Source organism: Trachypithecus francoisi, unplaced genomic scaffold, assembly GCF_009764315.1.
Source record: "Trachypithecus francoisi isolate TF-2019V2 unplaced genomic scaffold, Tfra_2.0 Lachesis_group13, whole genome shotgun sequence".
Taxonomy (NCBI): domain Eukaryota; kingdom Metazoa; phylum Chordata; class Mammalia; order Primates; family Cercopithecidae; genus Trachypithecus; species Trachypithecus francoisi.
Genome location: NW_022681458.1, coordinates 37,551,973 through 37,578,740, shown reverse-complemented (window position 1 = coordinate 37,578,740; position 26,768 = coordinate 37,551,973). Strand labels below are relative to the sequence as shown.

The following is a 26,768-nucleotide window of genomic DNA, read 5'->3' as shown; positions in this document are numbered from 1 at the left end:
TAACGTAAGCAAAGAAAATGGATGGGTTGACAATGTTTCTTTTAAACTAGTAGGTTTGACCTAGGTAGACCTTACCTGAACACCCACAAGAAGGAAAATCAAATATTCATAGGGAAAGGGCTGGGTCTGCTAATACCCAAGTAGCCTAAGAAGAATGTCTTCTACTCCTAGCGTGAACTGAAAAGCAAAAAAAAAAAAAAAAAAACAGAAGTTAGGACAAGGGAGCTAAATATTTGGGTTTCTTCTGAGTTTAGATATGTCCTTACATTTGTAGTATGTTCTTACATTATTTGAAGTATTGTGGATTTTCAGAAACTCAGAGGACCAAAATACATATCAAAGCCAAATGTCACCTGATATTCTGATTATCAGCTACTTTGATTTCTCCATGTTTTTACTTCACTGTCGCAGAGCAAGGGGTGTGCATTTTTACACATGCCCCATTTTAAAAGAAAATAAGAGAAATCAGAATTACTGTGTTTACTCAAAGTCACAATGATCACACATATTCAATATCACTTAGAGTCACTGGTTATCTTTTTCTAGCACCAAAAGTAAATTTCTTTCATTTTAGTGTCTTGCAAAGCAGATAGATTCTGAGGTCTTATGAGATAGTTTCCCATTTAAGCTTCCCTGAATTATTGACATGAACCAAGGTGGAACCAAATGTTATGAAGATATAAATATTGAGAAACAAGAGATTTTATCAGCCAACCTTGAACTCAGCTTGAACTCTAAACTAGGAGGCTGTTCGCCACATATTAACACATAGTAAGCAAACTATTTCAAGTATAGTATCTGTGCTTGAGAGCTAACTAATTTAAAAATGATCTATGTTGACAAAGAAGAGAGAGGAAAGTAAACATGAACAATAAATTGGATGGCTTTTCATCAAATGGCCTTATTGAAAACAAATAGTTTTCAAGCTCTTTTCCAGCAAAATCTTAGCACTTTTCTGCATAAAAGCCTTCAATAGACCTTCATCACCTTCAGAAGAGAGCCCAGGCTCTCTAATGGAGTGAACTATGCTTACTTTGACAATCTTCCCTTTCATAACTCATGGCCCAGCAAAAAGAAGGTAGCTGTAATTCCCCAAGTCTGCCACACTCTTTCTTACCCTCCTCATCTCCCTTGCCCAGACTGCTCTTTTTCTGTCTTTGTCTTATCCTCCCCACAGTCCCCTAACTCACCCCCAGCCCAAACACACACTCTCCCACCTCACCCCAGTCCCCAACACAAAGACAATCTTAGCCAGGCTAACTTTTACTTAGTAAAAGTTGGTCAAATCCATGTATGCATAATCCTTCAGGACTCAGGTCAGCAGTCATCTCCGTAGATCCTTAGCTGGTTTCCCAGTTCCCCCCAGAAGCTTTGTGCAGATCACTGTGTCACTATGTTTAAAGTAGGGTCTATTTATATCTTTCTTCCCCATCAGATCATGAGCTGCCCAAGGACAGGAATTGAGAACCATTCATTTTTGGGAAATCAATTCTTCTCTCCCATGTGCATCTTAGGAACACGTCACACCCTGAGTTAGACAGGACATATTCAGCAAACCACTGGACTCTAGATGCCATAGCTTTTGTTCTTTCCTCCCTCTCCCTTCCCTCTCTCCACCTCACTGTGGGTGCTGGGAGAGAGTCAAACTGGGGAGCCATCTGAGGTTTCTCTAGCCCACTTGCACTCCCTTTTTTATCCCCACGAAGAAGTCCTATTGTCATTCTCATGTTTTTCTTTAAATCAGCTCACAAAGGCAGATCAGCAAGAATTTGAATGTGCATTAAAACAGAATCCAAATAATTAGCAATAGAAACACAATTCCCAGGGGGGTGAGCAAGCAGAATACAAATGCCTAACCTGCATTCTCTGAAAAGGAGGGGAGATGCAGGCATTGCTTGCTGGAGTTGGTTGCTCTTCCAATCAGAACTGACCTAATATCTCCTTCAAAGTGAAAAAAAGGAAACAAACAAAATAAATCAAAAACAAAAAAAAAAATTGGATGTTTGTATGAAGACAGGTTGAACCTTTTGATTCTTTGCATGTTTACTTTTCAGTGCTTTTGCAAAATATTTGTGGAACAAATAATAAGTGAAGTTAAAGTTGTTGACACAGGTTTTGAACAAGGATTTAATGAGATGGTAGTCAAACCTAGCTGCTGATAACAACAGTACAGCCGGATCACCATCTTTCACTCAACAATTATTTAATGAGAGTCTATTAGTCATACTGTGTTACGTAAAGAAGCATAACATGTGGTCCTTTCTGTCAAGAGACTTGGAAACCAGGGGCCTAGGGGAATTGTACATGAATCCAAAGCTAAGCAAATTGAAGCATGTGAAACAAGAGTTGTTCAAAAGGTAGAACTCGACCAAATGTCAAGTGAGCGATACAGATAGTAATCATTTTGATATCTGAGAAGGGAGTGGTGCTCTGTTCCAAGGAGTTAGTAGACAAAGCACGGAGGTAGGAATGCTCACAGTGTGTTCCTGGGATGTTGGCTTAAATGGTCTGTCTAATTAGGAGGGTTTCAGTTTGAGGAAATGAGGTTGGAAAAGCCTGTGGAGGCCTATCTGAGGATAAGAAATTAGGTTTCCTCTGTTAGGCCACTGGTTCTCAAACTTGACTGCCATCTAGAATTACTAGAGAAATTACAAAATTACAAAAAAATATGAATGGATGTCTGGGTCCTATACCTAAAGATTCTGATTTAATTGGCCTTGGAAAACCAAAGGCTTTTAGATTTTTCCAGGTGATTCTAAATATGTCGTCAGGCGAATTCACTAGGCCATAGTGGCTTTCAACCCAATTGAATATTAGAATTAAGTGGGGGAACTTTTAAGTCAATATGAAAGACAGTCCACAGAATGAGAGAAAACATTTTCAAATCACATATCTGATAAGAAACTTGTATCAAGGCTGAGGCAGGCAGATCACCTGAGGTCAGGAGTTTTAGACCATCCTGGCCCACATGGAAAAACCCCATCTCTACTAAAAATATAAAAATTAGCTGGGGGTGGTGGTGGTCACCTCCAATTCCAGCTACTCGGGAGGCTGAGGCAGGAGAATTGCTTGATCCCAGGCGGCAGAGGTTGCAGTGAGCCAAGATTGTGCCACTGCACTCCAGCCTGGATGACAGATTGAGACTGTCAAGAAAAAAAATATATATATATAAAATGTATAAAGAACTCTAATAATTCAATAATAAAAAGATAAATATCCTAACCAGTTAATAAATGGGCAGATGATCTGAATAGAGAGTTCTCTAAAAAGAATAGACCAATGGCTAATAAGCACATGAAAAGATGCTTAACATCATTACTTATTAGAGAAATAGCAAATCAAACCATGATGAGGTATCACTTCATGCCCACCAGGATGGCTACAATAGAAAAGATGGACAATACCAAGTGTCAGCAAGGATGAGGATAAATTGGAGTCCTCATTCACTGCTGGTGAGAATGTACAATGGTGCAGTTGCTTTGGAAACAGTTTGACAATTCCTCAAAAAGTTAAACACAGAGTTACCATGATTCAGCAATTTTACTGCTGGCAAATACCTAAGAGAGTTGAAAACATATGTCCACATAAAAATCTGTATGCAAATGCTCATAGCAGCATTATTCATATAACCAAAGGGTGATGAATAGAAAAACAAAATGTAGTATATCCATACAATGGAATATTATTTGGTCATAAAGAGTGATGAAGTTCTGATGCACACTACAACATGGATGAACCTTGAAAACATTATGCTAAGTGAAAGAAGTCAGACACAAAAAGCCACATATTGTATGATTCTACTTATAAAAACAGTCCCGAACAGGCAAATTCATAGGGCCAAAGTAGATTCATGGTTTCCAGGGATTTAAGGGAGGGAGGAAGCGGGGTGACGGTAAATGGGTATGGTCTTTCTTTATGGAGTAATGAAAATATTCTGGAATCAGATAGTGGTGATTCATTCATAACTTTGTGAGTATACTAAAAAGTATACTTTAAAACAGCAAACGTTATAGTACCTGAATTATATCTCAATAAAGTTATTATCTAAAATGAAGAAAAAAACTTAGTATCAATCCTTTCCCCCATCCTAGACCAATTAAATCAGAATTTCTGGAAGCGGGAGGACCTGGGCACAGATATTTTTTCATTTTAAAGTTCTTGATATAAAGCCAGCAACGATTTTTTAAAAAGAATTTTGTAGAGATGGGTTCTTTCTATGTTGCCCAGGTTAGTCTTGAACTCCTGGGTTGAAGCAGTCTTCCCGCTTTGGCCTCCCAAATTGCTAGGATCACAAAGGTGTGAGCCACCATGCCTGGCCAGCATTGTTGATTACATAGGAGACAAAAAGTTACTATTAATTTAGTTCTATGCCATTCCCTTCTTACCAAAACCAAAACAAAACACCTGTGTGTATGAATTCAAATTCAGTTAAATTGTAAATTTCATTTAAAAATGAATCTGATTTGTTTGGTTCTTCAGTGTGGGTATACGGATGTTGCTTCAAATAAACTTAAAAGAAATGCAAGTAGGTAAATAATTATGAACACACCCCAAAACAAGAACAAAAAAATGCTTTTGTTTGCATTGAAATTTGAATCAAAGACACAAAGTGGTTTGTTGTTTTAGAAAAATTCTTGAGGGCCAGGCACAGTGGCTCACACCTGTAATCCCAGCACTTTGGGAGGCTGAGGCGGGTGCATCACCTGAGGTCGGGAGTTCGAGACCAACCTGACCAACATGGAGAAACCCCATCTCTACTAAAAATAGAAAATTAGCTGGGCATGGTGGTGCATGACTGTAATCCCAGCTACTCGGGAGGCTGAGGCAGGAGAATCACCTGAACCCAGGAGGAAAAGGTTGCAGTCAGTTGAGATCGCACCATTGCACTCCAGCCTGGGCAATAAGAGCGAAACTCCATCTCCAGAAAAAAAAAAAAAAGAAAAATTTTGGAAAGTCTCTTGGTTGCAAAGTTGATTCTCAGTTTCTCAGTGCTTCAGTGGTCTATTTCTTAGTTGGTTGTAGATAACTTGGGTTTTAGTTCTGGCTTTGTTTACCATTTGTTTGGTGACTTCAGACAAACCAGCTAATGTTTCTAGGCCTTATACAGTCATTAGAAAAGAAAAAAAAAAGTAATATTGTCATGTGCCAACGATGAGGATACCATGGGAAATGAGATCAATGTGTTCTCTTCCCTTATGGAGATGATAACCTAATTTCAGTTTCTTTGCTTTTAAAGATTGAACTAAATGGTCTCCAGATTCTTTGATCTTTTATTGGGATAGCAGTAAAGGTAGATAATGGACCAGAGAGGTAACTCCCCTCTGGAGTTTTTCACCTTTTATGATTTAACGGAATAAATCTATGAATTTCTTGAGAAGGCTATTCTCTGAATTTGGTGTGGAAAACAAATTAAAGCAAACTCTTGGGTATATTTTTTCTTATTTCTTCATCCCACTCCTGGAATGGGCAATAAACAAAGTAAAAATGTTTCAAAATATTTTAATTCCTTTACAAAAGCCTGTATCACAACTTAAAAACAAATCTATTTGTAGGTTGGGCTTGGTGGCTCATGCTTGTAATCCTCGCACTTTGGGAGGCCAAGGCAGGCAGATCACTTGAGGCCAGGGGTTCGAGACCAGCCTAGCCAACATGGTAAAACCCCATCTATACTAAAAAAATACAAAAATTAGCTGGGCGTGGTGGTGCATGCCTGTAATCCCAGCTACTTAGGAGGCTGAGGCAGGAGAATTGTTTGAACTCAGTGGGTGAAGGTTGCAGTGAGCTGAGATTGCACCACTGCACTTCAGCCTGAGCGACAGAGCAAGACTCTGTCTCAAAAACAAACAAACAAAGAAACAAATCTATTTGTGTGTCTGTCAGGCAATAAAGCCACCTCCAAATATATCACCCAATCAGGAAATTGGCCCAATGTATGATTAATATTAATGTCTTAGGAATATAGATTTAAAAATTTTGAGTGTATAGCTGTGGTGCTCAATACCAACAGAAAGCCATGTACTGCCTCCATTGCTCCATTCAAAAGAGGATGCAAATAATATCAAAATGTTAACTTTTGAACTCTCAGTATAATTATCCCTCGAAGAGGTCCTACATCTTCTGCCAAGAGAAAACCTTTGCTGGAGATCTGTTCATTTAGTTAATTAATACATTTTTCTTTCAGGAAGAAAAATTATCCTTATATTCTTGTTCTAAGCAAATGATTTTTTCCCCCCAGGAAACAAGATTTTGGTGAAGCAGTCGCCCATGCTTGTAGCGTACGACAATGCAGTCAACCTTAGCTGCAAGTATTCCTACAATCTCTTCTCAAGGGAGTTCCGGGCATCCCTTCATAAAGGACTGGATAGTGCTGTGGAAGTCTGTGTTGTGTATGGGAATTACTCCCAGCAGCTTCAGGTTTATTCAAAGACGGGATTCAACTGTGATGGGAAATTGGGCAATGAATCAGTGACATTCTACCTCCAGAATTTGTATGTTAACCAAACAGATATTTACTTCTGCAAAATTGAAGTCATGTATCCTCCTCCTTACCTAGACAATGAGAAGAGCAATGGAACCATTATCCACGTGAAAGGTAACATACAGTTTTACCAGTGTACCACCCTAAAATAATGGTTTTCAAATGCAGTCCTGAAAACTAAGTCATGGTCAGTGGTGAGGTTGAGTAAGGCCTAAGTGATTTGATACTAACAAAGACAAACAATGTTTTCAGAAAATTTTTTCCTTTTACTGTAGAGGAGATTCAAGGTTATATTTTGAATATCTTTATTTTCCTTTGCTGACATTGAGTGAGAGAGTAAGTGATGAAGTTACCGCATGTGGGAATAGATCATTTTTCTCCATTTGAGTGGATCATGACAGAAAAGAGGTTACCATTAAAATGTAAGCCCAGGTGCCCTCAAGTAACAACTGGGTCTAATGGGTTAAGACTCAGGAAGACTTAGTTCTATTTCTAATTAATTCTTTTTTTGTGCTCCATAATCTTCCTCTGTAAAAGTACCCTTCCATTTTCTTTGTTTTTTTTTCTTTCTTTTCTTTTTCTTTTTCTTTCTTCTTTTTTTGAGACGGACTCTCACTCTGTCACCCAGGCTGGAGTGCAGGATCTTGGTTCACTGTAAGCTCCGCCTCCCGGGTTCATGCCATTCTCCTGCCTCAGCCTCCCAAATAGCTGGGACTACAGGAGCCCGTCACCATGCCCGGCTAATTTTTTGTATTTTTAGTAGAGATGGGGTTTCACCATGTTAGCAAGGATGGTCTCCATCTCCTGACATCGTCAGCCGCCCTCCTCGGCCTCCCAAAGTGCTGGGATAAGAGGCGTGAGCCACCGCGCCCAGCCTGTACCTTTCCATTTTCTAAAATATACAAAGAATGCTGAACTAGAAACCAGGGGACATAAAATTTGCTATTAATCAACTCTGCGATCTTGGATAAGTCACCTAACTTTTTCATAGTCAAAAACTCAGTACAACTATTAAGCGGTATTTGTGAATTAGTGAAAATAAGTCTGCTGAGCTTTTGTTGGTGTTATATTCTGCCTAAATGTTAGGGAAAAAAATCATGATTCCTCAACCCAGAAGAATACAGTTTATTGGTAGCAGCAAGTAAAATTTGATTTTTTGGTATACTTTGTGGATATATCATAGGTTTTCCTTTTTGTGGAATGATAATAAGAAATGTATATGTTCAGTTTTGTATTGAATCCTAGCATAATGCCAATAAATGGTTTTTCTTCTATGCTGGAACAGAACCATGCTGATGAAAAATAGGATACTAAATAAGGAAAGAATCGTTAATGTGGCAGATTAGATTTTGTGTTCTGGCAAAATAGAGAAAATTAATGTGTGAATATTTTGTTTGCTGAGTCCCATTTAGATTTCTAGTATCTATAATGTCCAAACAGAATGTTTCACTTGTATCAAGTCAAAGGTTTAAAAATTATGCTATGTTGCTTATAGTTAAAAGTGAAATATTTTTTCCTATATGAATGATATACTACTTTAGGATAGTATTTAATATATATGTATACATACACATACACATATCATTTATAGTAGAACTGAGAAGGACACCAATGCTCCTGTACTTAGTAATTTTCAGTCCTGTCTGTATATTATAAATCTGAGTAGATTTTAAAAGAAATACCAATGCCTAGTTCCAGCCCTGAGATTCTGATGTAATTGATATGGGTTGAGGAAGGGGTGCTGAGCATCATTATATTTTCAAATTTCCTCAGATAATGTGCAGCTAGGATTGAAAATCAATGGACTAGAGGATTTTTGGTATGCTTTCTAGTTCTAATTTTCTCTAATTTTGAATAGAATTCTATAGGTTCCTTCTCATCCCCTTTTGATTCCTAAAGATATAAAGCGACTTGTTCATCATCATATAATCTATTAGGCAGGGTTGGAGCTAGAAATTTATTCTCTTGATTAGCAGTCCAATGTTCTGACTGCCATATTAGGCTGATGATTTTCTTAAGGCTTGAAAACATGTATATTATTTAACTTATTCCAAGGATGCAGTTTAGGGTCTAGATTAACTATCTTCTGATGGGAGAAAGGGGTAAAGTAGGTTAAGGCCATTGGAAGTCACCATTTTGAATCACACAGTAGAATCCACAAAGTCAAGTGAATACAAGTCTACCAGTGTACCGTCCTAATGTAATGGCTTTCAACTGTAGTCATGAAAACTGACCAGGTCATGGTCAGTGGTGGGGTTGGGTAAGTCTCAAACAGGAAATCTATTCACTCTAAGCTAGTAATATGTTTAATATTTTTATTTCTTTCACATTTTTCTCTGATGTTCACACGGAAGGAAATGTACTCAATTGCTATTCCTATATAATTTAATCCACTGTATTTTGTTTTTCAGGGAAACACCTTTGTCCAAGCCCCCTATTTCCTGGACCTTCTAAGCCCTTTTGGGCACTGGTGGTGGTTGGTGGAGTCCTGGCTTGCTATAGCTTGCTAGTAACAGTGGCCTTTAGTATTTTCTGGGTAAGAGAAGCAGCACTGCTTTTATGTAACTTTTCCACTGCACATGCAATCTGAACACATTCAAGAATTTTGCCTATGTGGTTTATTTTCTGTTTAATATATGATGATGATTTTCTTTTCCCCATGCTCGAGTAGGTTCTCTTTTAGCCCGTTCTACTGTATCTGAGATAAAAATCTGATATGAGTTAGATTTCCCAGAAGGCATTGAGTAGGTGGTGAGGCAAAATAAGAAGCTAAATGGGCAAATTAGGGTGAAGGGATTAGGAGCAGTTGCCTTTTTTCTCTCCATTTTGCAATATAATTACGACACATAAAACAGTTTTAATGCGTATATATGTATAAACACCTAGGCAACTTGGGAAGCTAGGCAACTGAAGCCAATGGACAATGTTGGCTTGATCAAAAATCATGAGAAACTTGGCTACTGAAATTGTGTATTCAAACCTAGCAAAGAAACTAGATCTGTTTATCTGAGTCATATTTTTTTCTCCTCTGAAGCAGTTGAATTGTGTGAGGCCAAGTATGGTGCTGTCATTATGAAACTATAATGGGAGTTAGAATTTTCTGAGCTCTCATCACTGAAGTACCAACTTTTGCAAATGTTTACATAATAAATGTGGTGTATTTTTCTTTACCTTTCTCAACATTGAATTTTTGGCCTGGGTTTGAACACATTTTGATGAACGCGTTTACAGTTAAGAACGTACCCCTGAGTGACACTTGTTCTTACTCAGAAACTTCTTAGGTACACAGTTATGGTACAGAATATATTTACTCCATGTTGTCTTTGAATTTTTTTCTAGAAGTTACATGCATGGATGAGTCATTTCTTCAATGAGAAATGTATTCTCTTCAAAGATAAAAGACTATTTTTTTTTTTTTTTGAGACGGAGTCTCGCTCTGTCGCCCAGGCTGGAGTGCCGTGGCCGGATCTCAACTCACTGCAAGCTCCGCCTCCCGGGTTTATGCCATTCTCCTGCCTCAGCCTCCGGAGTAACTGGGACTACAGGCGCCCGCCACATTGCCCGGCTAGTTTTTTTGTATTTTTTTAGTAGAGACGGGGTTTCACCGTGTTAGCCAGGATGGTCTCGATCTCCTGACCTCGTGATCTGCCCGTCTCGGCCTCCCAAAGTGCTGGGATTACAGGCTTGAGCCACCGCGCCCGGCCGATAAAAGACTATTTCTCTAGATAGTCTCCAAAAGACTATTTATCTTGATATTCTCCATTTGATATTAAGTACATTTGGTGCTTAATGAATGCTTATTGAATTGATGAATTGATAACCTCCAGAGAGGTCAAATTAAGGATTTAAATGAGTCTGCCTGAAGTATGATACTCATCTTTAAGGCATAATCCATATATTTACCTAATTCGTAGATGAGTCAGTAATTTCTGAAAGCCTTATCATGTGAAGTCATTCTGTTTACTATCAGCTTGATGACTGCAGGTACAGACCTGGATCCACAGTCATGCCTTCCTATTATCCAGTCTCAGATTCTTTTAGACTTTTCTTGGCCTATTGCCGAAGCTTACCTTTCAATTGTTCCCCATATGCTCCTTGCAGTTCAGAAGACCCTAGGGCTCAGATGGACATTTGTCAGGTTGCCTGTTGCTTACTCTGTACTTGCTGCAGGGTAGGAAAGAAAGTGGTCGCTTGTTCTTGGAAATTCTTTATACTAGGTATCATCTTAAGAATTTGCCTGGCTTGCCTTCTGCAAGTTGCCCAACCCTGAAGGTGGGGCTTTGGTATTGTAAAGTATTGCCTGAATTCTGCCTCTGATGTTAGTTGACTACTTTCATCTTTCCAGATCTTGGTGTCTTCATCCAACTTAACTTCTAGCTTTGATCCTCTGTGGTGTTTGCTGATGATTTTAGAGTTTTTAGAATTCTTAGCTCTTGTTTCTTCTTAATCTCTGGACATTGGCTTTTATGCCTACCATATGGCTTTTCAATCCTCTCATTGGGAATCTCAACTTTCTAACTTAAAGGCCAGGTGCAGTGGCCCTTTGGGTACCCCTCCAGGAAAGGCATTCCCCTGTGATATGCTGACCTAGGTCAAAGTAATTTACTAGCTCTGCAGAAAGTAGTTTTGGGAACTACTTTAACCTTCAGTGGCAGAGGACACTGCTCATTATTGAAAACTTATTATAAATATGCATTAGAATGTCAGTTACTATAATGAGACATCAATTTGCTGAGTGACTTGAGTCACCCAAAGGGACAAAAACAGTTTCTCACTTTCAATGAATTTAAACTGTTCACTTTCGACTCAGACACATCACAGACATGCTGGGTTTTTCCTTGGCAGCACTACTAATTCCTAGTGAGATTCATCTTGCTTTGTTTTAAAAAATTTTATTTTTGTTTTACTTTGTCTTACAGACTCCCTGTGAATTGGGCAGGCCTGTCATTTGTGGCCTCTTGTAGTCAATTCAGTTACCCAATAAAAACTACCACTTATCTGCATCTCAAACCTGGGTCTTTGTATTCTCTTACCAAAAGAGTATAAATACAAGTTTATCTATATTTCGTAGAATAATATAGTATTTTTACTCTGGGCTCATCTTTTCCTGCTGTTGCTGTTTAAGCAACAAGTACCTTGCTGAGCTGGGCATCTAGGCCATTATGGATCCCTGGAGTTTAGCTATTTCCTGGGTGATTTTCTGAGATCCTATTTTTGGCTGGTCTGCAGTGTGCCTTGACGTAAGTTGCTGTTTTCCGGAACTTCCTGAGGGCCTATGATATGCTACTGTAGGCAGTTCTGGGTTGAGTGGGTTTCTAGGCTGAGCGGGTTTCTGGGAGCAGCTGCAGATTCTATCTCAGTTCTTGACCTGATGTTGACATTTGAGTAAATAAAGAGCTCCCTTCGGTCAAGCGTCACAGGCCAGCACCTGTCACTGTCTTTCAATTCTCCATTCACACAGCTGTGCTGGTAAAGCTGTCTGTTTTCCTAGTCTAAAGAAATCTTTTAAGAAAACATTATGTTCCCCACTGCAGATCACAATGTGAGGAAGGTAGATAGTGTGTGTACAGGTAGTGTCTGCTTTGTATAATAATCCAGTAGATTCTTAAAGACCAGGTACTTAAGTAGATTACCTTGCGTATGCCCTGTGTGTTGCTGCTGTTCCCAGGAAACAAGGCAGTAAGGCTGGCATGGGGAGAAGGGCAAAGGAGGAATGGTCCAGAAATCACATACCATTAGCTGACATTCACTGTTGAAGGGGTGGAGATGACATAGACACATAGGGTAGGTACTTCCTGCACACATATGCACACATACTTGATAAACATGGGCGCTGTAGGTTCTTCATGGTGTTTGTTCCCAGCCATGCATTTGTCATTTTCATCCCACAGCTGTGTTTAGAGTTAGGGTGATAGTAAGTCAGTCCACCATCTGACAATCGCTTGAGGATAAGCATGGGAGTTGATTGCAACAGACCTTTCATTATCTTTACGTGCAATGTGAAGAACCTGAGAATCAAGACACCTTTATTACTGTGGCCTCTCTACCAGCTGTGATTTGGTTTGGATGTCCAGAGGCAGAGGCTGACACTTGGAGGTTTAGCAAAAGGAGTCCGCAGGGTTGGAGTAAGTACTAAAAATGCTTCCCAGGTTATCAGCTGTTTTCTACACTCATCTGGGGACAGACATTTCCTTGGTCTCACCCCTGCCCTGCTGTGATCCTGTGCTCAAGACAGCTCTAGTCTTTCATTTACAGAAAAGATGTAGAACCAAAACAATTCTTCGTTGCAGAGGGCTACCTTGTGCATTGTAGGATGTTTAGCAGCATCTCTGACCTCTACCTAGTAGATGCCAGTAGGGTCCCTCCCCATTGTGATGATCCAAAATGTTTTTAGACTTCACTAAATGTCCCCTGGGACAGGGATTAAGGGAGCTTGAGGTGTCAAGGATGAGGTTAGGAGGGCTGTCTTGGGCAACTGTGCATATGGTAGTGTCATTCACTCAGATGAGAAACACTGGTAAAAAAAACCCAGCATTTTGGCGAAATCTTGAATTTATTTTAGACATGTTGAGTTTACAGTGGCTTTGAGGTTTAGTCCAGAGATATAAATTTGGATGAGCAGGTGAAGCTGTGAATGTGGATGAGATTGCCTAGGGAAAGAGGATACAGTAGAGAAGAAGGCCTAGGACCAAGCAGTGAAAAATTCTAACAGCTGGTTAGAGAAGGATGAGCTTGCAAAGGAGGCAGGGAAGGAGTGACAAGACAGTTAGGATAAAAACTGGGATGTCATAGATGCAAAGAGAAATAGTATCACAAAAAGAAGAGAGTTATCAATAGTATAGAATGCTGCTGAGAGTTGAAGAAGGTGAGAACTTAAAACATGTTAGCTATGTTTAGTAACCTGGAGGTCAGTGTTTTTTCAAGCCTTTCCTTAGCACTTACTCATGCCCCTTTGACAAGGAAGGTGTGAAGTGCTCAGGCAGGAGTGTATGGAAACAAAACCAGGGCTGAAATCATTCACTTATTTATTCATTTAGGTATCATGTCATTTATGTACAGCATTATCTACTTAAGTATCGGCCTGTATGCCAGGAACTAGGCACGTTTTCCATAATAGAGAATTCTGAATCCAGAAATCTGATGGCTTTCTGTTTTTAGATGTTTTCTGGGTCATTTGTAAGAAATGTAAAATTTTACTATCACGTTGATCCAGAAATGATGCTCCTAACACTTAGTCAAAAATTTTCCTAAGATTCATGGTGGGCAAAATGATTGCCCTTATTTCCCTACCTTCTGGTGGAAATTCATCCTGAGGGAACCAAGCCTATGAAAGAGAGATGAATGACAGTATTGTCTTTATAGAAATACATACCCATAAAGAAATAGGAATGTACTAGTTGTCTAGAACTGTAAATTGCCGTTAGTTTGGACTCCATCTTTACAAATTTGTGATTATTCCAGACTCTGGAGGAGCCGAAGGTCCTCTTTGGTTAATTATGGAAAAACAGCTTGTTAAGCAAATGCTAATGTAAGAAGATCCAATGTGAGTAGGCTTAACCTAGTCAAAGGAGAAAGGGCCTTCAAGTGTATTTACATATCAATAGTGGATATGTTGATTAGTATGAGAGTAACAGGGATGCATTTCTCTAAAATACTTTCTTTGAGATTTTTTCGAGTTCAATGTGAAGAGTCAGTAGTTGGGTGTGATTAGTCATTACTGAAGTCCAGGGTGCTCAAAAAAGGTTAGTGTTTTAGTGTCTCTGTCATTTGACAGTTAATAATATCAATAGTTGTGTCCAAAGTCTTAGAACTCCTTCCATGACATTGTCCCTCCATACTGACACTTCTCTTTTCTGCAGATGAGGAGTAAGAGGAGCAGGCTCCTGCACAGCGACTACATGAACATGACTCCCCGCCGCCCCGGGCCCACCCGTAAGCATTACCAGCCCTATGCCCCACCACGCGACTTCGCAGCCTATCGCTCCTGACACGGACGCCTATCCAGAAGCCAGCCGGCTGGCAGCCCCCATCTGCTCAATATCACTGCTCTGGATAGGAAATGACCGCCTCATCTCCAGCCGGCCACCTCAGGCCCCCGTTGGGCCACCAATGCCAATTTTTCTCGAGCGACTAGACCAAATATCAAGATCATTTTGAGACTCTGAAATGAAGTAAAAGACATTTCTTGTGGCAGGCCAAGTCTTACAGTGCCATGACCCACATTCCAACTTACCATGTATTTATTGACTTGACTGAGAAGTTAGGGTAGAAAACAAAAAGGGAGTGGATTCTGGGAGCCTGTTTATTTTCTCACTCATCAGAACATCTCAGTCAAGCAAAGTGTGGTATCGACAGATATTTTAGTTGCAGAAGAAAGGCTAGGAAATCATTCCTTTTGGTTAAATGGGTGTTTAATCTTTTGGTTAGTGAGTTAAATGGGGTAAGTTAGAGTAGGGGGAGGGATAGGAAGACATATTTAAAAACCATTAAAACACTGTCTCCCACTCATGAAATGAGCCACTTAGTTCCTATTTAATGCTGTTTTCCTTTTAGTTTAGAAATATGTAGACATTGTCTTTTATGAATTCTGATCATATTTAGTCATTTTGACCAAATGAGGGATTTGGCCAAATGAGAGATTCCCTCAAAGCAGTATCAGGTAAACCAACTTGCTTTCCTCACTCCTTGTCATGAGACTTCAGTGTTAATGTTCACAATATACTTTCAAAAGAATAAAATAGTTCTCCCACACCAAGAAAGAATATGTCAGGAAATAAGGTCACTTTATGTCGAAATTATTTGAGTACTATGGGACCTGGTGCAGTGGCTCATGTTTGTAATCCCAGCACTTTGGGAGGCCAAGGTGGGCAGATCACTTGAGGTCAGGACCAGCGTGGTCAAGATGGTGAAATCCTGTCTGTACTAAAAATACAAAATTCAGCTGGGCCTGGTGGCAGGCACCTATAGTCCCAGCTACCCAGGAGGCTGAGGCATGAGAATCACTTGAACCTGGGAGGTGAAGGTTGCAGTGAGCCAAGATTGTGCCACAGCTCTCCAGCCTGGGTGACAGAGTGAGACTCTGTCTCAAACAACAACAACAAAACCACAAAATTTTTTTGAGTACTATGAAGGATTATTTGTTTAACAGTTCATTCCAATCACACCAGGTAGGAGCTTTCCTGTTTCATATGTTTCAGGGTTGCACAGTTGGTCTCTTTATTGTCGGTGTGGAGATCCAAAGTAGGATGTGGAAAGAGTGTCCATAGGAGAAGTGAGAATACTGTGAAAAAGGGATGTTAGCATTCATTAGAGTATGAGGATGAATCCCAAGAAGCTTCTTCGGAAGGAAGATGAATAGAATGGAGTGATGAAATTCTTGCCATGTGCTGAGGAGGTGGCCAGCATTAGGTGACAATCTTCCAGAAGGTGTCAGGCAGAAGGAGCCCTGGTGAGAGCTCCTTTACAGGGACTTTATGTGGTTTAGGGCTCAGAACTCCAAAACTCTGGGCTCAGCTGCTCCTGTACCTTGGAGGTCCATTCACATGGGAAAGTATTTTGGAATGTCTTTTAAGAGAACATCAAAGTTCTTAAGGGACTGGGTAAGGCCTGACTCTGAAATGACCATGGATATTTTTCTGCCTACAGTTTGAGTCAACTAAAATATGCCTGGGGACCTTGAAGAATGGTCCTTCAGCAGCCCTCACCATTTGTTCATGCTTCAGTTAATTCAGGTGTTGAAGGAGCTTAGGTTTTAGAGGCACATAGACTTGGTTCAAGTCTTGTTAGTAGTTGAATAGCCTCAGGCAAGTCACTATCCACCTAAGATGATGGTTCTTCAACTATAAAATGGAGATAATGGTCACTATATTCCTATAGTATAATCTCCATGAGGGCATGTCCCAAGTCTGTCTTTGTCTCTGCCTATCCCTGACATTTAGTAGTATGCCTGACATATTTAACTATTGGTATTATTGCCATATAGATAAATTATGTATAAAAATTAAACTGGGCAATAGCCTAAGAAGGGGGGAATATTGTAACACAAATTTAAACCCACTACGTAGGGATGAGGTGCTATAATATGAGGACCTTTTAACTTCCATCATTTTCCTGTTTCTTGAAATAGTTTATCTTGTAATGAAATATAGGGCACCTCCCACTTTTATGTGTAGAAAGAGGTATTTTAATTTTTTTTCTAATGTGAGGAGGGGAGGAGTAGGAATCTTGAGATTCCAGATAGAAAATACTGTACTTTGGTTGATTTTTAAATGGGCTTCCATTCCATGAATTTAATCAGTCTCAAGAAGATCAAACTCAGCAGTACTTGGGTGCTGAAGAACTGTTGGATTTGCCCTGCACCTATGCCACTGCCAGCTTCTTGGGCACACAGTTATCCAACTTATCAGATTGTATTTGAAATGACAGAGCTGGAGAGTTTTTTGAAATGGCAGTGGCAAATAAATAAATATATATTTTTTTTAATGGAAAGACTTGATCTATGGTAATAAATGATTTTGTTTTCTGACTGGAAAAGTAGGCCTACTAAAGATGAATCACACTTGAGATGTTTCTTACTCACTCTGCACAGCAACAAAGAAGAAATGTTATATAGGGAAGTCCGTTTTCACTATTAGTATGAACCAAGAAATGGTTCAAAAACAGTGGTTGGAGCAATGCTTTTATAGTTTCAGATATGGTAGTTATGAAGAAAACAATGTCATTTGCTGCTATTATTGTAAAAGTCTTATAATTAATGGTACTCCTGTAATTTTTGATTGTGAGCTCACCTATTTGGGTTAAGCATGCCAATTTAAAGAGACCAAGTGTACATTATGTTCTATATATTCAGTGATAAAATTACTAAACTACTATATGTCTGCTTTAAATTTGTACTTTAATCTTGTCTTATAGTATTAAGAAAAATATGCTTTCAGAATAGATATGCTTCGCTTTGGCAATGAATCTGGAGAGAACTTGCTATTTAAAAGAGGTGTGGGGTAAATCCTTGTGTAAATCTCCAGTTTAGCCTTTTTTGAAAAAGCTAGAGTTTCAAATACTAATTTCACTTCAAGCGGGTTACATTTCTGGTTTGTTTGCTTGACTTCAGTCACAATTTCTTATTAGACCAATGGCTGATCTCTTTGAGCTGTCAGGTTAGGCTTACCTGTGTGTTCTGTGTCATGTGAGTGCTCAGAAATTTGAGAGAGATCCAACTTCAGCCTTGACCGCATCAGTCCCTCAGGTTAACTAACTGAGCCACCAGTCCTCAGGGCTATTTTAATGACGATATTGGTGGTTAAATGGATGTCTCATCCCTTATCCCAGCCATTTGCACTGCCAGATGGGAACTATACCAGACCTGGACACTGATCCCAAAGTGCTAAAGCAAACTACATCCTGGAGATTAGAGATGGTGCCAATAATGGACCCAGAACCAGGATCTTGATTGCATAGACTTATTACTAATCCAGGTCAAAGACAGTGACATAGATTCTCTCAGACCTGGGGTGAGGGAGTCTGTGTTATCTGCAAGGCCATTTGAGGCTCAGGAAGTCTTTCCTATAGATACATGCATACTTTCTGACATATAGGAATGTGTCAGGAATACTCAACCAGCACAGGCATGTTCCTACCTCAGGGCCTTTACATGCCCTATTTACTCTGTCTGGAATGTCCTTCTGTAGATGACCTGGCTTGCCTCGTCACCCTTCAGGTCGTTGCTCAAGTGTCATCTTCTCCCCTAGTTAAACTCCCCCATACCCTGTCTGCTTTCCTTGCTTATTTTTCTCCATAGCATTTTACCATCTCTTACATTAGACATTTTTCTTATTTATTTATGGTTTATAAGCTTCATGAGGCAAATAACTTTGCTTTGTTTCTTGCTGTATCTCCAGTGCCCAGAGCAGTGCCTGGTATATAATAAATATTTATTGACTGAATGAATAAGTTTTACATGGCCTTATGTAACGGTCAGTCTAAATGTTATAATCATACTTTGAGAGGGAGAAAGCCAGTTCTATTTTCTACTTTCCTGTTAAGAAGTCCAAAAATTCATTTTATTAAAAAAACAGGAGGTAAAATATATACACAGCCAAATCTGGTGAAAGAAAATCTGATGAGTATAAGTTCATTTATGTTTTAGAAATTTTTGTGCAGTGAGGAAAACCAATACTGTTAGAAAATTCATGCCAACTAAGCCACTGTCAGGAGTAAATTGATTTTCCATTGAAGTCCCCAAATTCCCTCTTAATGGAGTATTGGTTATGTCTTAAACATGTCTTTAGTTTAAGACTTCTGAAAATGTTGTCTTTGTAGTTAAAATCCCATCCCACTAGTGACCTGCTGCTCTTTTTTCTGGGGTGATTTTACCCCCAACAAATTCTATAAATGCCTTCTCTGACTCTGATTCAAAAAGTGCTCACAAATGGAAATGCTGGGGACAGAAAATTTCAACTTCTTCACCTGTCATACTCATATCATAGCTGAACACTCTAATAGCGTGCACACACACACACCTATCATCTTGTGGGTAGGGGAAGGGAAAGGTGCTTGAACAACAGACACAAGAGCTGGTCTAATAATTCATGCAGCACCTTCTGTTTCCTTCGTTGAAATTTTGCTCTGAAAGTGACTCAGAGTCAATTAAATCGGTGTGAAATGAGTTCATCTCTAAACTGATTCTTTTCTTTGGTGAAATGAAGCTTATTAAACTTAATAAAGGTAATTAAACTTGAAAAAGATGAGCTTATATGTCTCTTACTACTCCAAGAAAGACTGATCTCAGCTGGTTACTCATGGATAGTTCAATAAGACAAATCAAATCAATTGGAAAGGATCAAGATGAGTTAAAAAAAAAAAAAGTCAACTATTAAATGAATCTGCTCAATAAGCACTCCTTTACTGTGCTAGTAAAAACAGTGTAACCCACTTCTGTAAAAAGGTTCTAGTACCTTGAAACTCAAGTTCAAAACGAAATAAAATGCAAACTTTGCTTCACCTAACACCTCCCACCACATTCTAGCTACTCAACTGGGTGAATATTGTAATCGTCCACATCCCTGAATTCACTTTTTCCCTCCAGTATGATAAAACAGATTGATTCCTTTTTAAAGCAATACCCTTTCTTCTCTCCCATCTTGTTGGGATCAGAGATAATGGATAGGTGAGAAAAAATTAAAGAAACTTCTGGATCCATTTTAATGGGGACCTAACCATCATACTATGCAGCAGCAAATGGGATGGTCTGGAAAGCAGACCAGAACCTTGTCTGGTAACTTTGCTTCCAATGTCTGTTTGTGTTTCCTAAACTGAAGCTTAACTCTTGCCTTTTTGACAGTAGTGCTCATAAGAAAGTTTAAGGCTGGGCATGGTCACTCATGCCTGTAATGTCAGCAATTTGGGAGGCTAATGCAGGAGGATCACTTGAGTCTAGGAGTTCAAGACCAGCTTGAGCAACATAGGGAGACCCTGTCTCTATTTAAAAAAAAAAAAAAAATTAGCCAGATGTGATGGTGCAGGCCTGTAGTCCCAGCTACTTAGGAGGCTGAGGCTGCAGTGAACTGGGATCACACCCCTTCAAGAACACATGTGAATGGTGGGGCCTCTCGGCTTTCCCTGATTTGGCATCCCAGAAGAAATATGTGCTTTCTCTTTGAAGATTCACAGGATCCTAGCACTTAGAAACCAAGGCCACTGTCCACAGCAGAAAGGCACACACTTTCTCAGAGTGACTTTCGTTCATTTCAGGGTGTTGACACTGGGCCCAACACTTGAAAATTGCTTGAGATGATCAATTGCTTGAGGTGATCAAAGAATATATCAGCTCTTCCAAGCTGACCTCATTCTTGGTGCAACTCTCAGGGCCAGAATGTGTGCTTCCCAAAGCTCATTTTCCTATCTGGTTTGCCTGTTGAAACTCTGTGAAAGACCCTTGAATGCTGGGAATTTGAAGGGACAAAAAGTTGAAGAAAGGTGAATGGATTTCTGGGTGGGAGTGGACTGGATTTTACTCTCACTTCATCAGGCAGAGCTATCTCAATGATAGATTGAAACTCTCTTCTGGCTCCAAAGAACAAATCATGAGCTGGGTGGAAATGTCAGTTGAGAAGAAGAGCAGCAAACAGCTTTGTTTTCCTATAGTTGTGGTTTTACATGGTGATGATGACACACGAAGATGAAAATGTGCAGCATGAACTCCAGTTGTTATCTGAGTGAGCATCTCTGCCAACACTGAAGGATATGTGTGGGTGTCACCTGAAAACAAAGAGAGAGAAAAAGAAGAAAAGGAGGCCCTGTTTCGGAAAGAAGAGCCAGTTAATCAAAGATCAACAGTGACAAGTGGTGCTGTTTATTTCATGAGCTTTATATTTGATTTCCTTCCCCTTGCTAATCTCCATGTCTGAATTTAGTCTCTGCACTAAATATATTTGCATCTGGTGACTGAGGAAGGGGTAGAAAAGGTGACCTTGAATGGGCATCAGGGTAGTTACCATAGTTATTTAGTCATTTCTTCAGTCTCTTGGGCACACACTTAGCTTCCCAAGTGGGGGTTTCTGCTAACTTTTGAGAACCTGTGACATATTACATAGGGCAGACAAACTTTAGGTTTTTGTTGGGGACCCTCTTTTATCCCCAACCCTATGCAATGCTTGTTTCATTTGCTTTATGTTTCTCCTTCCTCTCTTCTACTTCATTCATTCTAGAACTAGTTAATGGGCACCTGCCCAGCACTAAGATGTAGGCTAGGTACAGGGATGTGGCATTGAGCAGCACAGATATTACCTCCACACTTCTGAAGTGTAGAGTGTCTGCTTCGTATATTACTTCAGTTTTTTTCTTCTTTTCCTGTCCCATATATCCTGCCTCTAGGGGTAACCACTTAGTCTTGATTTTGGGACTTAGATCTTAATGTGGCTATTTGATAGCCTTTGTTGGTTTGCCTGAAATTGATTTGTTTGACATGTTCCTATTTAACATCTCTAACTCTTTCAACGTCATAGACCAGGAATTGGCAAATTTTTTTCTGTTAAGGGCCAGATAGTAAATATGTTAGGCTTTGTGACTATACTGTCTCCTATAATCAGTTTTGCCATTGTAGTGTGAAAGCAGCCATAAACAATATATAAACAAATAAGCATGGCTGCATTCCAATAAACCTTTATTTATGGATATTGATATGTGAAGTTCGTGTGATTTTCATGTCATGCAATATTACTTTTCTTTTGGTTTTTTCCTCTAACCATTTATACTTGGAAGATCAATTTTTAGCTCATGGGCTGTACAAAGGCAGGTGGTGGGCTGGACATAGCTTATGGGCTATGGTTTGCTGATCCTTGACTTAGATCTAAGCCGCAACCTTAGCTATAAGCTTATTTTTGAGTTCTAGACACCTTCTACATTTTTAGGGCCAGAAGGAATCGGTTTGAATGTGTGTAAAGGCTTCTTGGGAGTGATGAGAGTCAAGTATCTCTTTTGAAAGAAGGACATGGATCAATAAAAAAGAAGGAAGAGCTTTCATCTAAGGAAAGCTATTTGAGGTAGAAGAAATGGGAAGTTATAAGCAAAGGAAATGAGAAGCTGTTTCAGGATGACAGAGTCTTCTCTATATTATTATTATTAATTTTGGCAGAGTCTTGCTCTGTCACCCAGGCTGGAATACAGTAGCATGATCTCAGCTCACTGCATCCTCTGCCTCTCAGGTTCAAGCGATTCTCATGCCTCAGTCTCCTGAGTAGCTGGGACGACAAGCACATGCCACCACTCCCGGCTAATTCTTTTATTTTTTATTTTTATTTTTATTTTTTAGTAGAGATGAGGTTTCACCATGTTGGCCAGGTTGGTCTCAAACTCCTGATCTCAAGTGATCCGCCCACTTCGGCCCCCCAAAGTGCTGGGATTACAGGCGTGAGCCACTGTGCCCAGCCTATATTATTGATGAAAGCCTAAACGTCTTGGGAACTGTTGTTACTCTTTTCTCAAGTCCTTTCTACTCTTTTCCCTCTTTTCTAGGCATCACATCCTTATAATCTCCAAGGAAACAATTTTTTTTTCTTTTTCTTTCTCTTTTCTTTTTTTTTTTTTTTTAGACAAGAGTCTTGCTCTGTTGCCCAGGCTGGAGTGCACTGTTGCGATCTTGGCTTACTGCAAGCTCTGCCTCTCGAGTTCACGCCATTCTCCTGCCTCAGCTTCCCAAGTAGCTGGGACTACAGGCGCCTGCCACCACGCCCGGCAAATTTTCTGTATTTTTAATAGAGACGGGGTTTCACCGTGTTAGCCAGGATGGTCTCGATCTCCTGACCTCGTGATCCGCCCGCCTCAGCCTCCCAAAGTGCTGGGATTACAGGCGTGAGCCACCGCGCCCGGCCAGGAAACAAACTTCTATGCACAGAAGGGAGGGGGCAGAAAATGGTCTGTGTCAGATGTGGTGAACCGGCTTGACTTCCCTGCTAATTCTTCCCTACATAGTATACCCAAATCCAACTCGGGGTGGGTAGAGAAGAGATCAGAAGCAGCTGTCTCCGAACTGGCCTCCTACTTTCTACCTATCTCATTTTCTCAATCTGTACTTGGCTGCCATTTGTGGGTGGCCAAGAGTAACCCCTCATGAATCTACATTAAGGCTCAGCATTTCACAAGTAGCTGATGAAATCAGTATTACCCGGATCAGAAAGGCACCGACCTAACCCTTACCATCCCTTGCCCCTATTCCTCACTCTGGTCTTGTTATACCCAAGGTACAAATCGTTCCTGGAAGCAGCCCAGCATATGGGGGTACGCTAAGCCATACACCCATTCACACCATCTGGGCAATTTAAAAATAGGGCCAAAGGGAGCATTTAGCCTGGTCTGTCCAGCCGAGATCAGGAAATTGCCTCTAAAGGGTAGGATGATTAAGATTATTGTGCCAACAGTCTAGGATGTCAGTAATGAAAAAAACTTCCAGCAGAATGAATTCTCCTGACTTTACACATGGTGTTTCAGTTCCGAGTTGGGGTGAACAGCTTTGGGAAATCCCAAGATTTTTCTACTCCAGAAAATAGTACTACTACGTACATTTATGCATTGTGTGCCTTGCACAAAGGCCCCTAGTGAAGGGAATGGAGGGGGCTGAAATCTAGTCAAGCTCCCCTTATCAAGCACTGCACCTGCTTAATGAAGAGAGGGCGCCTTCTCTAATGCCCTCATGTATAGGCTATTGAGGCACTGATAGAATGCTAGCCTTTCTGCCACTTGGTTACTGAGCTTTATAGAAGCTATATCCCCATTCTCAAAGCAGGAATTTTCTAGGATGAGTAGTAGTTAAAACAAAATAAAACTAGCCCTTTCCCCACAAAATGGAATGGTTCTAAATATCACAAAAATGTATCTCCTTGGTCCCTTCTTTAGTCTTTCCTTCATCTTAGCTCTGCATGCTTTAATTTAGTTGGTTGGTTTTTCTTGACTTACATTGGGTGGGTTTGTCTTTGTGAAGTAATGAGAGAAGAAACTTCCTAGTTCGTGTCCTAGTTAGGCTCTTAGAAGAAAAACAAAAAATGTTTTTGTGACCTGAAGAATACTAGGTGATATAGCTTGGATATTTGTCCTCTCCAAATCTCATTTTGAAATTTGATCCCCAGTGTTGGAGATGGGGTCTAGTGGGAGGTGTTTTGGTCATGGGGGCGGATGCCTCAGGAATGACTTGGTGCCATTCTTATGGGATTCAGTGAGTTCTTGCTGTTAGTTTCCAGGACATCTGGTTGTCAAAAAGAGTCTGGCATCTTATTCAGTGCCTCCCTTCTCCCCTGACTATTTCTCTCCCTTTCTCACTCTCTCTTTCTCTGTCTCGCTTCCTGCCATGTGATCTTTACACACCAGCTCCCCCTCCCCCTTCTGCCATGACTGGAAGCTTCCTGAAGTCTGTGACAGAAGCAGAATAGAGTGCTATACTTCTTGTACAGTCTGCAGAACTATGTTCCAAATAAACCTCTTTTTGTCATAAATTACCCAGTCTCAGGTATTCCTTTATAGCAATGCAAATGGACTAAGACACTGGGCTTGGGGTTAGTTTTGGGGATGTACCTAGAACCCTTCAGTTAATGTAGTCTACTCTTATTTCCTAGTTATCAGTGCATGAGGGGGCCAGACTAAAGAACCTCAGAGCTCGTTTCTGTAATTGTTTTTATACTCCATATTATAACTCTCCTAGAATTATCTTCCCATCATGAATACCATTGTTTTGGGTTTCTCCACTATCACATTTCTAAGTCCTACAGATATAAATATTTTATGTTTGAGATTTGTCAATCAGGATTATTTGAATAAATCTATACTTCTCTATAACCGTTAAGTTTACTAATTTACCAAAATTGTTTCCATTACTTTTTCTTGAGAAAATAATGAATTCTAAAGTTTAGTTTAAAGTTAAAATAATGAATTTTAAAGTTTAATGAAGTTTATGTAATGTAAATTATTACATCATTTTTTAAAGCTTGACATTTTTCAAATAAATTTTTTATACATTATTGAAGTCTTCATAGTAAACTGCATCTTGCATGTGATGGGTGCTCAGAATATCTTAATGAGTGAATCAATGGATGGATGGATAAATGAATGATTATCTGTCTTTGATAAATATCTGCAAGCTATTTTGGTTTTTGCAGATTAGATGAAACAGGTATTATGAAAAGACTTGGGAAAATTGAGGACAAATTAGTTTAGATACTGTGAAAAGACTTGGGAAATTTGTATTTTTTTCAATTGTTGAAATGTATTCATTAATATGCATTTTAAGACATTGTTTAGACATTCAGAAGCAAAAACTATTTATCTTTCCTTGGCAACAAACAGAACTCTAATTGTGTTCAGTTATCTACCCTCCGTGTGCTTCTGGGGAGTTCCAGGGAGAGGATAAGGATTAGTTTAAGCCAGAATGGTAGTCCTAGCCTTCTCATCAGTGATTGGTTTAGGCATGGACACATGATTAAATTCTGACCAGTAGCCTGATGGGCCTTTGATAAAGTTTCTTTTTGCTTTTTTTTTTTTTGAGGCAGTCTCACTCTGTTACCCAGGCTGGAGTGCAGTGTTGCTATCTTGGCTCACTGCAACCTCCAGCTTCCTGGGTTCAAGCAATCCTTCTGCCTCAGCCTCTTGAGTAGCTGGGACTACAGGCATGCACCACCATGCCTGGCTAATTTTTGTATTTTTAGTAGAGACAGGGTTTCACCATGTTGGTCAGGCTGGTCCCTAACTCCTGACCTCAAGTGATCCACCTGCCTCGGCCTCCCAAAGTGCTGGGATTACAGGTGTGAGCCACCGTGCTCACCCTCGCCTTGCTCTTTAAAAAGAGATGTTTGGAAATAAACAGTTTCCTTTCTGCTATAGAATGTTGTGTCTGCAAGCAGCATCTGATATAGCCTCTTTGGGACCAGGAGAGGAACTGACCTGAGAACATGCTGAGGCAGGTAGAGCAGAAAGAGGGGAGGAACCTGGATCTTGGTGACATTATTGAGCTGCAGATTAATCCGACTTGAAACGATCCTTCCTTCCAGTTCTTGTCATGTGAGACAATAAATAACTTTATTGTTTAAGCCCTTTTGGGTTGGATTTTCTATTGTGTGAAGTTTAAAGCATTCTGATAACTTCATGTTTATTGATATGTACAAATACTAATAGATTCTATTATTTGGGAATACAAAGAACTTGACTCAATAGTATCTTGTTCTATTGACATGTTCAATTTTTAATCACTGATAACTCTGAATAACTAAATGTTATTACCACATTTAGGACAATATCCACGTCCACTGATATACAAAATTTGGGCAAGTTGCTTCTTTGGGAAGCATTATAAGTCACAGAACAGCAGAGGACACAAAGATCCCTATAAGAGATCATTAAGATTTTCTCCTTCCCTTCTTTTTGTCATCTGCATTGCTGAGAAGGAGCACCTCCAGGAAGGAACCAAATTATTTGTGTTTTTTGTTTGTTTGTTTTTAGTTTTGAGACCCAGTCTCACTCTGTCACCCAGGCTGGAGTGCAGTGGTACAGCAGCTCACTGCAACCTCTGCCTCCCAGGTTCAATCAATTCTCCTGCGTTAGCCTCCTGAGTAACTGGGATTGCAGGTGCCCGCCACCATGCCCAGCTAATTTTTTTATGTTTTCAGTAGAGACGGGGTTTCACCATGTGGCCAGGCTGGTCTTGAACTCTTGACCTCAAGTGATCTGTCCACCTCAGCCTTCCAAAGTGCTGAGTTTACAGGCATGAGCCACCAAGCCTGGTCAATATTTGTATTTTGAATTAAAGTATGTATGT

General features: G+C 39.9%; 1 protein-coding gene across 2 annotated transcripts in view; it reads left to right on the top strand.

The window, feature by feature from the left end:
* Positions 1-19,338, top strand: part of CD28 (CD28 molecule) — a 33,515-nt gene extending 14,177 nt beyond the window's left edge. For both annotated transcript variants that reach the window (XM_033230604.1, XM_033230603.1), the window contains exons 2-4: positions 6,236-6,592; positions 8,890-9,014; positions 14,338-19,338. In XM_033230604.1, coding sequence (XP_033086495.1) covers positions 6,236-6,592; positions 8,890-9,014; positions 14,338-14,466 — 611 coding nt within the window. In that variant the 3' untranslated portion in view covers positions 14,467-19,338. The remainder of the gene's footprint in view (positions 1-6,235; positions 6,593-8,889; positions 9,015-14,337) is intronic.
* The last annotated feature ends 7,430 nt before the right edge of the window (positions 19,339-26,768 follow it).